The sequence below is a fragment of the Spermophilus citellus genome (assembly GCF_964194105.1).
Source record: "Spermophilus citellus genome assembly, chromosome: 3".
Classification (NCBI taxonomy): Eukaryota; Metazoa; Chordata; class Mammalia; order Rodentia; family Sciuridae; genus Spermophilus; species Spermophilus citellus.
The window spans coordinates 88540052-88554837 of NC_138184.1; the positions used below are offsets into that span (position 1 = coordinate 88540052).

At 46.9% G+C, this 14786-nt stretch overlaps 2 protein-coding genes across 7 annotated transcripts in view; both read right to left on the reverse strand.

Annotated features, from left to right (window-relative positions):
- The window catches only part of CAMKK2 (calcium/calmodulin dependent protein kinase kinase 2), a 45812-nt gene extending 41157 nt beyond the window's left edge, over nt 1-4655 (reverse strand). For 3 of the 5 annotated variants that reach the window (XM_081282975.1, XM_081282976.1, XM_081282974.1), the window contains exon 1: nt 4221-4655. The gene's annotated coding sequence lies outside the window, so the exon portion shown is untranslated. The remainder of the gene's footprint in view (nt 1-4220) is intronic. The other 2 variants (XM_081282977.1, XM_081282978.1) reach the window with 2 other exon arrangements.
- An 8614-nt stretch (nt 4656-13269) lies between these two features.
- The window catches only part of ANAPC5 (anaphase promoting complex subunit 5), a 39381-nt gene continuing 37864 nt past the window's right edge, over nt 13270-14786 (reverse strand). For both annotated transcript variants that reach the window (XM_081285220.1, XM_081285219.1), the window contains exons 16-17: nt 14247-14409; nt 13270-13596 (exon numbers count right to left, since the gene is read on the reverse strand). In XM_081285220.1, coding sequence (XP_081141346.1) covers nt 13385-13596; nt 14247-14409 — 375 coding nt within the window. In that variant the 3' untranslated portion in view covers nt 13270-13384. The remainder of the gene's footprint in view (nt 13597-14246; nt 14410-14786) is intronic.

Consider the following 14786-nt stretch of genomic DNA (forward strand, 5'->3'; position numbering starts at 1 on the left):
GCCTCAGTTCCCCAGGGCAGAATTTGGTCACCAGACCCCTCAAATAGAGGCAATTGACTGAATAATCATGGATCATCATCAAGGTTCCAGAGCCAGGGCTGCAGAGAGGCAGCACCCTGCCCTGCCCTGCCTGCCCCTGTCACTTCCTGGGCTCTGTTTAGTCTTGCAAAATATAAGCCACTCCAAAAAACCAACCCAAACAAAACTCTGGCTTTTTTTCACTGCTTAAAATGTTTCGTAATTAGGAAAAAAAAAATCAGCAACAACAAACACGATTAAAACTAAAAACAGTGGTGGCTAAGATCATCCCTTCCCCATTTTGATCACTGACATCCAGGCAGGGAACCAGGGGCCTGAGGGCTTCCCAAGTCTCAGCACTAGCCTCAGTTTAAAGAAGGCTTTTTGGGCTGGGATTGTGGCTCAGCGGTAGAGCGCTCATCTACCACAGGCGCGACCAGGATTCAATTCTCAGCACCACATAAAAATAAAGGCATTGTGTTGTGTCCATCTTTTAAAAAAAAAAAAAAAAAAGAAGGATTTTTGTCATTATCGAGGCCCATCAGGGAGGAAAGAAAAATAATAATCTAAAACCTTATTTTTTTGCAAAAAAAATTATATATATATATGTATACATATATATATATATATATATATATATATATGTATATATATATATATATATATATCAAAATGATGTAAAGATGGTCCCCATGCTTACCTCCTGGCTCCACCCGAGAGAAAAAGACATGATCTACCAGCATAAGAAGCCCAGGCAGCCTAAGAGCTCAGGATGGGAAGAGGTGTCAGCAAATTACACAGATCCCAGGGGACCTTGCGCCCGTAGAGTAGCTCTTCTCTAGGAAAGTGCCCAGCACACAGAGACCACCACGCAAAGCCACGGTCCCCCTTCTCTCTGGGACCCCTTCCCATCTTCACAGGAGGCCCGAGGAGCAGCCTGGCCTCCATGGTGTGGTCCTGGGGCTTCCATGGTGTGCCTCCCAGCACCACCACCTGGGAAGACCCAGGACACTCCACACCTGGCCACAGCTCCTGGCACTGGATATCTGGTGAGGTTTTCTCTACTTTGTGTTGTTACTTCTCTGGAAGAAGTCTCACGAAATACAGACCCACAAAATCACCGAAGGAATCACCAGGACGGAGTGAAATCTGAGTGTCCTGAGAAGGCGCACCTGAGGACTCAGGGGGCGGTGGGCTGGAGGGGGCTGGGTTCTCATGGACAGTCACCAAGTACAAGAAGTTATATGATCCACTGTGTGAAAAATCCAGAACAACCAAATCCTAGAGACAGAACGTGGGTCGGTGGGGGCCGGGGCGGGGCTGGGGCAGGGGCACTGGGAACAGGGAGGGACTGCTCTACAGTGCAGGGTTTCCTTTGGGGATGATGAAAATGTTCTGAAACTACACAGGTTGATGGTGGCCTGGCACCATGAATATCTTAAAGTGCCACTTGATTGTTCACTTTAAAATGGTTAAATTTGTGCTACAGGAATTTTTTCTCGTTACTTTTAAAAGAAAGAGTCGGGGATGTAGGTCAGTGGAAAGAGCCTGGCTTAACGGGAGTGAGGCCCTGGGTCCAATCCCTGGCGGAAGGGGAAGGGGGAGGGTGAAGAGAAGGAGAGGGGGAAGGGGGAGATGCCATTTCCCAACTTCCAAGAAAATCCTGGGGTGAAGGTCACTGCAGCGCTGAGCTGCCCCCTGAACCCACCTCCAGCTTCTCTAACCCGCCCGAAGGGGAGCAGCCACGGAAGGAAAAACATCCGAGGAAAAGAGGCTCTGACTCAAAGGAAAATCTGAAATAGCATTTGCCCCAAATCCCCTAGATGGCGAGAGGAAATGAGATCCACATGCTTCCCCCAGCCACCAGGAGGAGGCGTGTTGGGGAGGGAAGAGGGTGGCAGGTGACCCTGAGCAAGTGACTCAGCCTCTCTGAACAGGGTGACTCTAGGGCCCATATTAAAATTTGAGCTAAAATGCCATGAACTCAGGCTTGCCTGCCCCACCCGGCGCGGCTGTTCCCATTGCAAGTTGCCTGGGCAGCTCCTTCCTCATCCAGGCTGAGGTCCCCAAGTTCTACTCTGAACCAATCTCCACTTTCCAGTCCATTCTTCCAGATTCAGTACACATGACACCTCCTTCAGGGAGCCTGCCCAGATTCACACCCAAAAGAAGAAATTTCTCCAGGACTCCCAGGGCCCCTGCTCAGCCCAGTCCCCCAGCACTTCTTGTTTGTGGTTTCTCAACCGTGGAGTTACTGCCATTTAGAGCTGGGGCACTGATCTGCTTAGCGGACAGTTGGAATCCCCACTTCCTGCCTACCAAAAGCCAGGAGTGCTTGGCAACATTCTGACAACCAGAGATCGCCCCCACACTCCCAGATGCTCACCAGGAGGGTGGCACCCGCTCCCCTGATGAGAACTACTACATAGTTATTAGCGAATATATTTGGCTACCGGCCCACTAACAACCTGGAGGCAAAGACAAGCCTGAGGCCACGGGCATCACCACAGGGCCTGCTTAGATCTGGGTCCTCACCTGCTGCTTGGTAAACAAGTCTGGCCTACTCACATCCAGGAAGTCTTGTAAAAGCCTCTGCTCTAGAATAGGTGGTAATCTTGACCTGCATTGGCTGTGTGACCCTGGGAAAGTTAATTAACCTCTCTTTGTAAGCCTCAATTTACTCATCTCTACAATGGGAATAAAAATCCCTGCCTTGAAGGATTCGGGTAGTCAATACATGAGATAATGCAGGCAGCATGTAGCATAGGATCTCGCACACAGCAAGAACTCAGTAAATGTTAATTATCAGGAGTGAGCGTGTAGCTTGGTGGTACAGTGCAAGTTTAGTTTGCTTCAACCCCTGGGTTCAATCCCCAGCACTGAGAGAAAAAGTTATTAACATTATTATTATCCTAGGTGGGGGCTCACCAAATGAAGTTATTAATCTGGAAGGAGGGTCTGGGATTCACCGGAAAGCTGTTTATATGGTATGCATTCTATTCATTCTGAAATTGCAGGTTTTGGTTTTAATTTGTGGTGACAGGGATAGAACTCAGGGCCTCCTGCATGCTAGGCAAGCACTCTACCACTGAGCCACATCTCCAGCCCCTGCCCCTTTCAAGGAACAAAGGAGCTTCAGGGACAGACACCCTCCCCCTCTTCGCAGGGGACACAGCCAGGGGAGGAGGAGTAATGGAAGCACAGACCCAGGGCACCTGAAGTTTCTGCTCTAGGACTAGGGCGCCAGGCCGAAGAAAGCAAAAGTAGCCTGTAGGCAGGTGAGCACTGCTTGTCCCATTCCAGGCCAGTCTGCCCCTCATGATGCTGGCACTGACATGCCCCTACCCAGGCTCCATCTAGGAGGGGCCCAGGTGCCACATCTCAGCACCAAGTGAGTGCAGCCACAGCTGTGAAAACACCCCACTCCCCAAACCCGGCAGGCATCGGGTGGGGAAAGCCAGAAAAAGCTGCACCCGAAGGGCTGCACCCAGGTCACTAAGACCCAGTGCAGAGCCCGGCTGGGCCCGGCGCCCCGGACCAGGAGGGTGCCGGGGTGGGCGCTTCTCCGCATTCACAGTACGCTGCAGCTCAGAGGTAAATTTAGGTCAAAAGGACCAATTCGGCCCGTGAGGTACCGGCTGGGGTGGGGATGATCAAAGAGCGCACTGAAGAGCAGCAAAGGTCCCCGGGACCCCACCACAGCTGGTCTCTGGTTCTGCCACCTGGCGCCCAAGTCACCAGGGCCTGGGTTGCCCACGAGACCTGTGAGACCTGCGGGCTGCGGGGGTGGGGATGCTGCAGGTCCGCCGGCCACCTCCCGCCCTGCGCGGGCCGGGTGTCCCCACCTGTCAACGCGAGGCGGGGGCCTAGGCCGCCCCCACGACCCCGACAGACCCGGCCCGGTGACCTCAGCACCAAACTCCCGGACTGCCCCTGCCACCGGGACGGGCGCGGCCCAGACAGAGGCCACCGAGGCCCCGGCCTCTCCGAGGACGCTGGGAAAGGGGCGCGGGGGTCCGCGTCCCTCCACGTGGCGGGACGAGGGGCGGCGCACGTGCGGTCCCCTCGGTGCCGGGCACCCGGGACCGGCCTCCCGCTTTGTCTAAATCCGGGCGGTGGTCCCCGCCGCGGGAGGACGAGGGCGTCCGGGGCTGCGGCGGCGGCGTCCCCCGCTCGGGCCGGCCCGGCCCTCGCCCGCTCACCTGGGCTCCGCGCCGCCGCCTCCCGCGCTCAGCGCCCCCGGCTGGGCTCCGCTCGGCGCGGCTTGCTCGGCGCAGCGGCGCGCTCCTCTCCGAGGCCCCGGCGGGCGGGGCGGGGGCGGAGGAGCCGCCCGGCCTGTGCGCGGGCGCGGCGCCGCCTCTGGCTGCGAGCCGATTGGCCGCGGCCGCTGGAGTCCTGCGCGGGCCGCGCGCCCGCCGCTGGGCCACGCGCGGGGAGCGGAGGGGAGGGCCGAGGCGGAGGGGAGCGGAGCTACGAGAGGCCCGCAGCGGAATCGGCCGGTGGCGCCGCGGGAGCGCGGAGAGGCTAGCCCGGCGCTCGGGCGCGCGGCGCTGCCACCTTGCCCCCGCCCGCAGCGCGCACCTTCCCGGGTCGCCCCTCCGAGACCGCGGCCCCCTGGGCCAGCGGGGTGCGCCCCCAGCGCTGCTGTGTTCAGCCAAGCGCCTGGACCGCAGGGCAGCGGCCACGTGTCAGGAAGTTTCCCCAGCCCGCGGGGAGACCCAGGGTCCTGCCCTGCGGCCTGGCACTAGGCGCCGGGCGATGGATGCGGTCCGGGTTTCGGGGCCCACCCACTGGGGAAGCCCCTTTCCGCGCCGCCTCTCAGCCCACCAGTGCTCCCAGGCCGGCCCTAAAGGCTGAGGGACGTTCTCTCCTAATCCCACTCCACCCGGATGCACCAACTCCAGGCAACCGTTGAAGTCCTGGTTTTTCCACGAGACTTTTTAGAAATGATTGTGAAACACATTCTCTTCCCATCCAGTCTCCCCTTTGTGGTGCCCGACTTTGCTGGAACCTTAAATGTGTGTTTAATCTCCCAGCTGGGTAACAGCAGGGCCAGGAGAAGACATCGGGTGGGACTTCATGGGATCCCTGGCCCGCTGGCCTTGGGAGATCTGGCAACCCTGGCGATCCTGCCGAACAGCCGAAAGGGAAATCAAGAATTGGGTTCAAGCAGGGCGCGGTGGCGCACGCCTGTAATTCCAGCGGCTCGGGAGGCTTGTGGGTTCAAACCCAGCCTCAGCAAAGGCGAGGTGCTAAGCATTTCGGTGACACCCTGTTTTTTCTAAATAAAATAAGTAAAATACAAAATAGGGCTGGGGATGTGGCTCAGTGGTTGAGTGCTCCAGAGTTCAATTCCCGATACCAAAAAAAAAAAAAAAAAAATTGAGTTCAGAGGAGAGTCAAGCACAAACTAAAGGTTCAATGCTCTCTTGACAAGTGGATGGATTTCCAGACCCCTTCTGTTAAGCTTCTCTGGTATTTCTAGGCTGCACAGACACACACACACACACACAAAAAAAAAAAAAAAAAAAAAAAAAAAAAAAAAAAAAAAAATTCCAAAGAGATGACAAAGATTCCAACAAGCCTTCCAATGAGATGACCACTTCTTCTGATGCACTTGTTGGTAAGAGCAAAAACCTGGCCACAACCTCCTGCATGTGAATTCTAAGGAATGAATAAACTTCTTATAGTCATTTGGTGGCATACTACAGTTAAAAGGAGTGTGTTAGACTTATCTGTGCCAACAGGAAGAGAGCACACACACACACACACACACACACACACAAAATGTTGAGTACAAGAGCAAACTACAGAATACAATATGATGTCACGGCTAGGTGGCCTGTGCCTGTAATCCCAGAGGCTCCAGAGGGTGAGGCAGGAGAATCACGAGTTCAAAGTCAGCCTCAGGGGGCTGGGGATGTGGCTCAAGCGGTAGCGCGCTCGCCTGGCTTGCATGTGGCCCGGGTTCCATCCTCAGCACCACCTACAAAGGTGTTGTGTCTGCCGAAAACTAAAAAATAAATACTAAAAAATTTAAGAAAAAGTCAGCCTCAGCAAAAGCAAGGCCCTAAGCAACTCAGTGGGACCCTGTCTCTAAATAAAATACAAAATAGGGCTGGGGATGTGGCTCTATAGGGTGGAGTGCCCCTCAGTTCAATCCCCAGTACCCCCCCAAAAAATACGGTATGATGCACAATTTATGTATATATTTTTTAAACCCACACTGTGTTGTTTATGTACATATGCTTACATACAAGATTTTTTTTTTTAGAGAGAGAGAGAGAGAGAATTTTTTTTAATATTTATTTTTTAGTTTTCAGCAGACACAACACCTTTGTTTGTATGTGGTGCTGAGAATAGAACCCGGGCAGCACGAATGCCAGGCGATCGTGCTACCACTTGAGCCACATCCCCAGCCCCAGCAAGATTTTTTGAAAGACAAAAGGAATGAATATTAAATTCATGACAGTCTGCCACAAAGAAGGAAGTACAGTACTGGGGTTGTCACTTAGTGGTGGGACTCTTATGCAGAAGGCCCTGGATTTGATCCCCTGCACCAAAAAAAAAAAAAAAGGTGGCAGGGGGACAGAGAATGGGACAGGGAGTGTGAGGAACATTGTGAAGTTTCATTCCTTTTATTTATAAATGCATATGAAACAAATGACAAAATATTACCAACAATCAGTTCTGAATGGTGAATGCATAATTCTGTATTTTTATTTTTTGGTACTGAAGATTGAGCCCAGGATGCTTAATCATTGAGCCACATCCTCGGCCCTTTTTATTTTATTTAGAGACAGGGTCTCACTAAGTTGCTTAGGGCCTCCCTAAGCTGCTGAGGCTGGCTTTGAACTTGAGATCCCCCTGCTCAGCCTCCTGAGCTTCTGGGATTACAGGCATGTGCCATTATGCGCAGCTTACTTTTCAGGAGACAGGGCCTTGCTAAATTGCCCAGATTGGCCTCAAATTTGAGGTGTTCCTGCCTCAGCTCCTAAGTCGCTGGAATGACAGGTGTGCACAACCACAACTGGCCGTGTGTGTGTGTGTGTGTGTGTGTGTGTGTGTGTGTGTATGTATGTATGATTTTTTTCCCAAAAAGTATGTATTAGGGCTGGTGGGGAATTCCAACCCTTGGAACATTTATAACTCTAAGGTAGAGATCAGCAAGCCCTTTTCTGTAAAGAGCAGATAGGAAGTATTTCAGGCTTGCAGGCCATACGCTATCCAAGGAAATGGCTCAACTAACAGCCACAGATAGTGGTACATGAAGAGGTATAATGGGGTCCCAATAAAGCTTTATTTATAAATGCTGAAAGTTGAATTTTACATAATTTTCACGTCATAAAATATTACTATTTTGGAAAGAAAAAAAGTAAAAAATTTACTGTTTTGGTTTTCAACCATTTAAAAATGTAAAAACCATTATTAGCTGGTCTTTAAAAAAAAATGAGTGGTGTGCCAGATTTGGACCATGGGCAAGAAATACTTTGGCAACCATACTTAACCAAAATAGATTTTGGTGTCTTTTCCTGTTATTTGTTAAAATATACAATTCCATGTATTTACATTATGTTACTAAATGTCCTATGTTTCATTTCAACACTGTAGCTAACAGGCAAGAATATATCTGTATAAACTTAAAAACCAAGTAAGAAAGGATAAAAAGTGCAGGTAAGAATTTAAACCCGAGTCCAAGATTCACTTCCTCTTTGAAGTTTCCTGAAATGTTATGACCCAGGCCCTCCTTGACTTCTCTGTCTCTCTGATCTACTGAGTTAAAGACTGTACCATTTATTTAATGCTTAGCTACCATCTTGATTCTTTCCTTCTTGACTTGCATTTTTGTTTCTTTGTAGTGCTGGGGTTGGAACCCAGGGCCTCTGCATGCTAGGCAAGTGTACTACCACTGAGCTGCACCTCCAGTCTCACTTGGGGTTCTGACTTGCCAATAGAGCTGTAAAAATCTGGCATCTAGGCAGGTACAATACCCAAAACATTTGTTTGCTGTCAACATTGTGATTGAAAGGTGTGATTTGGGAGTCAGACAGACTCAGTTCAAATCCCAGATCCATTAGTTACCAGCTCTGTAAGTTTGGGCAAGTGAGTTGATCTCTCCCAGGTTGGTTTCATCTGCTGTCAAATGGGGATAATAATAGTACCTAACTCACAGGCTTGGCATGGGGTTTAAACACCAATAATGTGTGTAAAGATATTAGCTCAGGGCCTAGCGCATAAGTGCTCAATGCTGCTATTAATATACTTAGCACAGGGCTAAAAATCCCATCAATTTATGTGCCTTTTTATTAAAGAGAATTAGAACAAAGTACAGAACATCATAATTGCCTGTCATTGACATTGAGCCCCTCTTAGGATAGGAATCATCCCACACAAAGAAACCATTTTCTTCTTAGAGATAGGATAATAAAAATTAGCTTTGCTTTTTGGGTCTCCCCCTCCAAGAATACCAGAAAATCCTATTCTAGGCAAACAGATCTTGTTGTCCTGACAACATAGATTGTCAAGAAAATAAGTAAACAAAGCTTCTGAATGTTATTTTTAAAGAAAACTTGAACAATACAGGGAGGGGGCAGAAATGTAAGACTTGAAAATTGTCTCGCCCACTAGAAAGGCATCATGATCTCCTGCCCAGGCTTTGTCCTTCCTTCCTGTGCTCTTCTGTGTTCTTCCTCCCTGGCCTTGAACATCCAGAACCAATCCCAGCAACTCAGGAGGCTGAGGTGGAAGGATTGCAAATTCAAGGCCAGCTTCAGCAACTTAGCAAGATTGTCTTAAAATTGGGCTGGGATTATGGCTCAGTGGTAGAGTGCTCGCCTAGCACAGGCAGGACCCAGGTTCAATCCTCAGCACCACATAAAAATAAAGGCATTGTGTGGTGTCCATCTATACCTAAGAAAAACAAATATTAAAAAAAAAATTTAAGAGCTCAGTGTAGAGCACTTGCCTAGCATATGTGAGGCACTAGGTTCAATTCTCAGCACTGCATTTAAATAAATAAAGTCCATTGACAAATATAAAAAATATTTAAAAGGGGGGGGGGGCGGCAGCTAGAGATGTAGCTCAGTGGTAAAGCATCCCTGGGTTCAATCCTCAGTACCAAAACAAAATGAAAATACCCAAAATGTCAGGGCATTCAAACACTCAAAACTAAGTATAAATATCCCAGACATTTAGGTGATTGTAAAGGAAGCCCAGTGGTGAAAGAGGATCTGTGGAGCCTCTAATAACTACAACATGATCTTCATTCTGGTCCTTACCCCTAAGGGGGCTGGGACAGGCTATACTTCCAATGCTCAGTTTCCTCACCTGGAAAATGGGGATGGCATTGAGTTTACAAGCATTAAAGATGGTATGTGTGAAAATAACATTTTCTGGCTCACATTGGGTACTAGATAAATGATATTAGATGTTCAACAAACTGAAAAAGAATGTTCAGAGAAACTATTTAGTACTTTTTAAAACTTGAGAAGGCAGCTCCAGGATTAGATGACACATCAAGTAGGTCAGAATCCCAACTCTTCGAGCCACTGGTTCACAAGCTTGAGCAAGTGTCTTAACCTCCTTATGCCCAGGTTCTTTTTTTTTTTTTTTTTTTTTTAAAGAGAGAGTGAGAGAGGAGAGTGAGAGAGAGAGAGAGAGAATTTTTTAATATTTATTTTTTAGTTCTCGGCGGACACAACATCTTTGTTGGTATGTGGTGCTGAGGATCGAACCCCGGGCCGCACGCATGCCAGGCGAGCGCGCTACCGCTTGAGCCACATCCCCAGCCCCCCCCAGGTTCTTTATCAATGGAATTAAATGTTGTTGCCCACCTCTTAGGTTTGTGTTCATATGGGAAAAGAAAATTTGCAAATATTAGCTATTGTCATCTACCTCAGGACCAGAAACTCTCAACACCAAACATTGGGTAGAGTTCCCACCATGCCCTTTGGGTCAGAAAACCTTTTTCTCCTCCTTTGAGGACATATTCTGGTCTCTGGTATAGACCCAAATGCCTACTGGCTAATAAGCTTCAACCGAGCCCTTTTCCCCTTTAACCAGATGATAAATTCCTACACTCCTCCATTAACCCATCCATAATTATACAATTATATAATTACTCTCTTCTCCCACCAAATGTTCCACCAGAAAAAAAGGTAGTTAGGGGCTGGGTTTGTGGCTCAGTGGTAGAGCACTTGCCTAGCATACACGAGGCACTGGGGTTTGATCCCAGGCACCACATTAAAAAATACTAATAAAAGATATTGTGTCCATCTACAATTTTTTAAAAAATGCTGGTTAGCTGTCTACCCAGAAAGTTCTGCATTCTGAGGTCACTTTTGATATTTGCACTTTCTATTCAACCCACTATTCCCTCCTGAAGATAGGCTCCGGCCAACAGATCTGTCGACAGCAGGAAACCACAGACGAACTCTGTTAGCTTTGGATTTGAGATTTGCTTCCAGGCCAAGATGAACATGGAGCCAGCTGAGAACATAGTTTGTGGGTGCCAGCCATTTGGAGCTCTGTGCTCTTAAGGGCGCCAATACTTGGCTTAAGACTGTTGCCATTTTGAAATTATTTTGTGTGGGTTTGTGTGTGTGTGCATGCCATATATATGAGAACTTTTTTTTTTTTTTTGGTACCAGAGATTGAACCTGGAGTGCTTAACCACTGAGCCACTTCCCCAGCCCTTTTTGAGTCAGGATCTTCACTAAATTGCTGAGGTTAGTTCTGAATTTGTGATCCTGCTGCCTCAGCCTCCCAAGCTGCTGGGATTATAGGAATATGCCACCACGCCTGACTCTGAAATTCTCATTTTTTGTGGGGCGGAGGGTACCAGGGAACTCAGGGGCACTAAACCACTGAACCACATCCTCAGCCCTGTTTTGTATTTATTCAGAGACAGGGTCTCACTGAGTTGCTTAGCACTTTGTTTTTTGTTTTTTGTTTTTTTAAGTTATAGATGGACATAATACCTTTCATTTTTTTTTTTAATGTGCTGCTGAAGATAGAACCCAGAGCGAGCACTCTACCACTGAGCCACGATCCCTGCCCAGCTCCTTGCTTTTGCTAAAGCTGGTTTTGAAATCACAATCCTCCTGTCTCAGCCTCCCAAGCCACTGGGATTACAGGTGTGTGCCACTGTACCTGGCCAAGAAATTCTCATTTTTAACAGAGGCTTTCCTTTGTTCCTCACAAATTCCACAGTTGGTCCTGGTTGGGTTTGATGATTTCTGGTATTTGATACCTGTGGGATCAGCTAACAACCTGATTCCATTTCTTGGACCTCATTCTGCAGAGGCAGAGTGGTTACAGCCACTTCTTGGTTGGATCTTACTTAATATGCATTGATCAAAAATAACATCATGGGGGCTAGAGTTGTAGCTTAGCGGTAGAACACTTAAGCCTTGCATGCGTGAGGCTCTGGTTTGATCCTCAGCAACACATAAAAATAAACAAAATAAAGGTACTGTGTCCATGATAACTAAAAAATTATTTTAAAAACATAACATCATAGGTCTAGAGGGTATAGCTCAGTAGTAGAGCTCTTGCTTAGCACATGAGAGGCCCTGGGTTCCACCCCTAGCAACGCCATATCCCTCCAAAAGACACCAGATGAGAAAATACATTTGAAACAATATAAAAAGAACTATCACTAATAGTAGTTATGTCCTAGAATACTTATTCCTATATAGCCTTTAATGTTTTAATTTTTATCACCTACAAACATATAACTTTCAAATAAATGTAAAGAAATATTTTAAACATCAACACACCAAATTAATGTTTCTACCTCCACACTAAATGTTTCCAGAGCAGACGTCTTTTGGCCAGAAAACATTCTAATAGATTCGATTTTTTTTTTTTTTTCCACTGCTTCAGAAAGAGCTCTGGAGAGAAACTGTTTCTCATTAGAAAGTTTAAATTTAACTGAAAAAGAGGCAATGACAAATCTGCAAATTTTGGTTGGTTGTTGGTTGCTTTATCAGGGCTGTATGGGCATAGCTGCAGCCTTGGACTTGAAATACAGGCATTTTTCTGTTCATACTCAATAGGAAATTCATGAACAGACAGCAGTAACTGGCCCTGCTTGACTACAGGGATGAATTGTAAATTATGCACACTGTATGTTTGGTGAGCATATCTACACACGTCTGAGCTTTGAAACCTTTCTCAATTTATAATCACCTTTTCATGAATTCCTAGACTTAATTATCAAAAACCCCTTATTTATATAGTTAAGTATAGAAAAAGCATACCCATACAAAAGGTATTAAAAAAAGCCAACCCCTAAGAAATGGTTGAAATAGGATTCTTATCATTGGTCTAAAAACCAATTGGGGGGCGGAGTACCAGGGATTGAACTCAGGGACACTTGACCATTTGGTCACATCCTCGGGCCTATTTTGTATTTTATTTAGAGACAGGACCTCACTGAATTGCTTAGTGCCTCACTGTTGCTGAGGATGGCTTTGAACTCATGATCCTCCTGCCTCAGCCCCCCAAGCTGCTAGGATTTCATGCATGACACGCCCACCTTAAAAAACAATTTTTTGAAAATCACTTTTTTTTGGCAGTGGTGGGGATGACATCTAGGGCATCCTGCATGCTAGGTAAGAGCTACACCCTTAACTCCCCTGTCCTTATTAATCTCTGGAGTGGACATGTGCTTATGAGCACATGTGAACCACCAGGCCCACTCAGGCCAACTAAAGGAGAAGGAAAATCCGTTCATTTGCCCTTACCCTCCTACCAAACATGCATGTGGAAACACTTTATATGCTGCATAAAATTTCCTTCCTCTCAGAAGGAAATCCAAGCCTCATGAAAACCTTTGGGGAGACCTGCCCACTCCCCAAGTAGCTCCTCTCTGTTCACATGTGGTAAACAGATTTATATATATAAAGATACATTTGGGGGCTGGGGATGTGGCTCAAGCGTGCTAAGCAACTGAGTGAGACCTTGTTTCTAAATAAAAAATACAAAAAATAGGGCTGGGAATGTGGTTCAATCCCCAGTAGCCAAAAAAAAAAAATGCATTGTGCATCTTTGATCCTCAGCAACACATAAAAATAAACAAAATTTATTGGCAATTCTGCCCAGAGAGAACCTTATCTCAGACACCTGAGCTAACTGGTTGGCAAATCAGCTGTTACATAACAAAAAGTTGGTGTCCTTTGCTACCAAAAGGAAATAAAAGGGGGAATAAAACAAATACATACTTTCTAGCAATCAAAAAAGACCAACTGATCAGAACATAGTTTATTAATAAGACAGGGTGTCATGGATACACCATTGATATGGTGGGTGGAGCACAAAGTCTGTCTTAAACTCTGGCCATAGGCCAGTAAAGATGTGTTCTCTAGAGATGGTTTATCAAAGGCACCCCGTGGGAGGGCAGTTCCTGATGCAGCTGTCGGAAGAGCATCGCACACCGGTTCCTCTCCTGTGTCTTCCCCAGGGTGTGGTACAGTCTGGCCTGGAAGTAAACGACGTCCCTAATTCGCTCTTTGCAGTCAACTTTTGCAAAATAGTTCTTGGCTTCATTGAGGTTCTCGATGGCGGCCTCCAGAGCTGATAGAGAGTGGGTAAAAGGTCATACACATTTACTCAATATTTCTTTTCTTTCCTTTTTTTTTTTTTTTTGGTACTAGGGATTGAATCCAGGGGCGCTTTACCATTGAGTCACATCCCCAGCCCTTTTTATTTTTTGAGATAAGGTCTTGCTAAGTTGCTTTAGGGCCTTGCTAAATTGCCAAGGCTGGCTTTAAACCTGTGGTCCTCCTACCTCATCCTGGGATTATAGGCATGTGCCACCCCATGCCCGCTTGGTAAAGTATTTTTAAAAAATATTTTTAGTTGTAGATGGACATCATACATTTTATCTATCTATTTATTTATGTGGTGCTGAGGCTCAAACCCAGTTACTCACATGTGCAAGGCAAGCACTCCACCACTGAGCTACAACCCTTGCCCTCCTTGGTAAGGTTTTAAAACAGATTTTAAGCCTTGGAGGTTAAAACTGCCACTCAGTTGCCCCTGACCCTCCTACTAAACATGCAGATGAAAGCACTTTAAAATGCTGTATAAAATTTTAAGGAAATATTTGTGAACACTCAGAACTTACTGCCCCCATTTTAATGTCTTTTCCTCTTCTGAGTCCTAAATTTTAAAAGCTTTCATGAAAATGAGCAATGCCTAACAATCTTTGCACAGTTTCCTACCTTCTGCTTTCTTTGGTGGATCATAGGAAGCTGCTGAAGCCACCTGGCACTTGGCTACTAAGAACATGGCACGGCCTTTGTCCAAGATAGCCCCATCAGCCAGGATGGGCTCGATGGCCATGTGGAGGAGGGTTAAGGCTTGTTCTGGGATTCCAAGGATGAGCTGAAAAAGAAACACCACGGCACTGTACACACCACGCCCACCATGCTGCTGGGAAGAGTGGTTTCTGGTCGTCCTCATGACACTCTAGCTTATTTTCTCCCTGACATACACTGCATTATGGCAGGCACCACATTCCTGCAGTAGGGAGTAGTTACTCACATGTGGAAAAGTTCTGTCTTTACAAAGCTTCAGAATTGATATCCTTTACATTGGTGATTCTGAGAGTTTGAACTCTTATGAATTACTGGGAGGAGAATAAAAACTAAGAAAATCTAACTCAAAAAGTGTAGAGTGAAAGAATGGCAAGGGAATTAAAATAATGAACTAGAAAATAGAAAACATCTATTTAACACAAAAGAACGCAATAATGAAGGAAC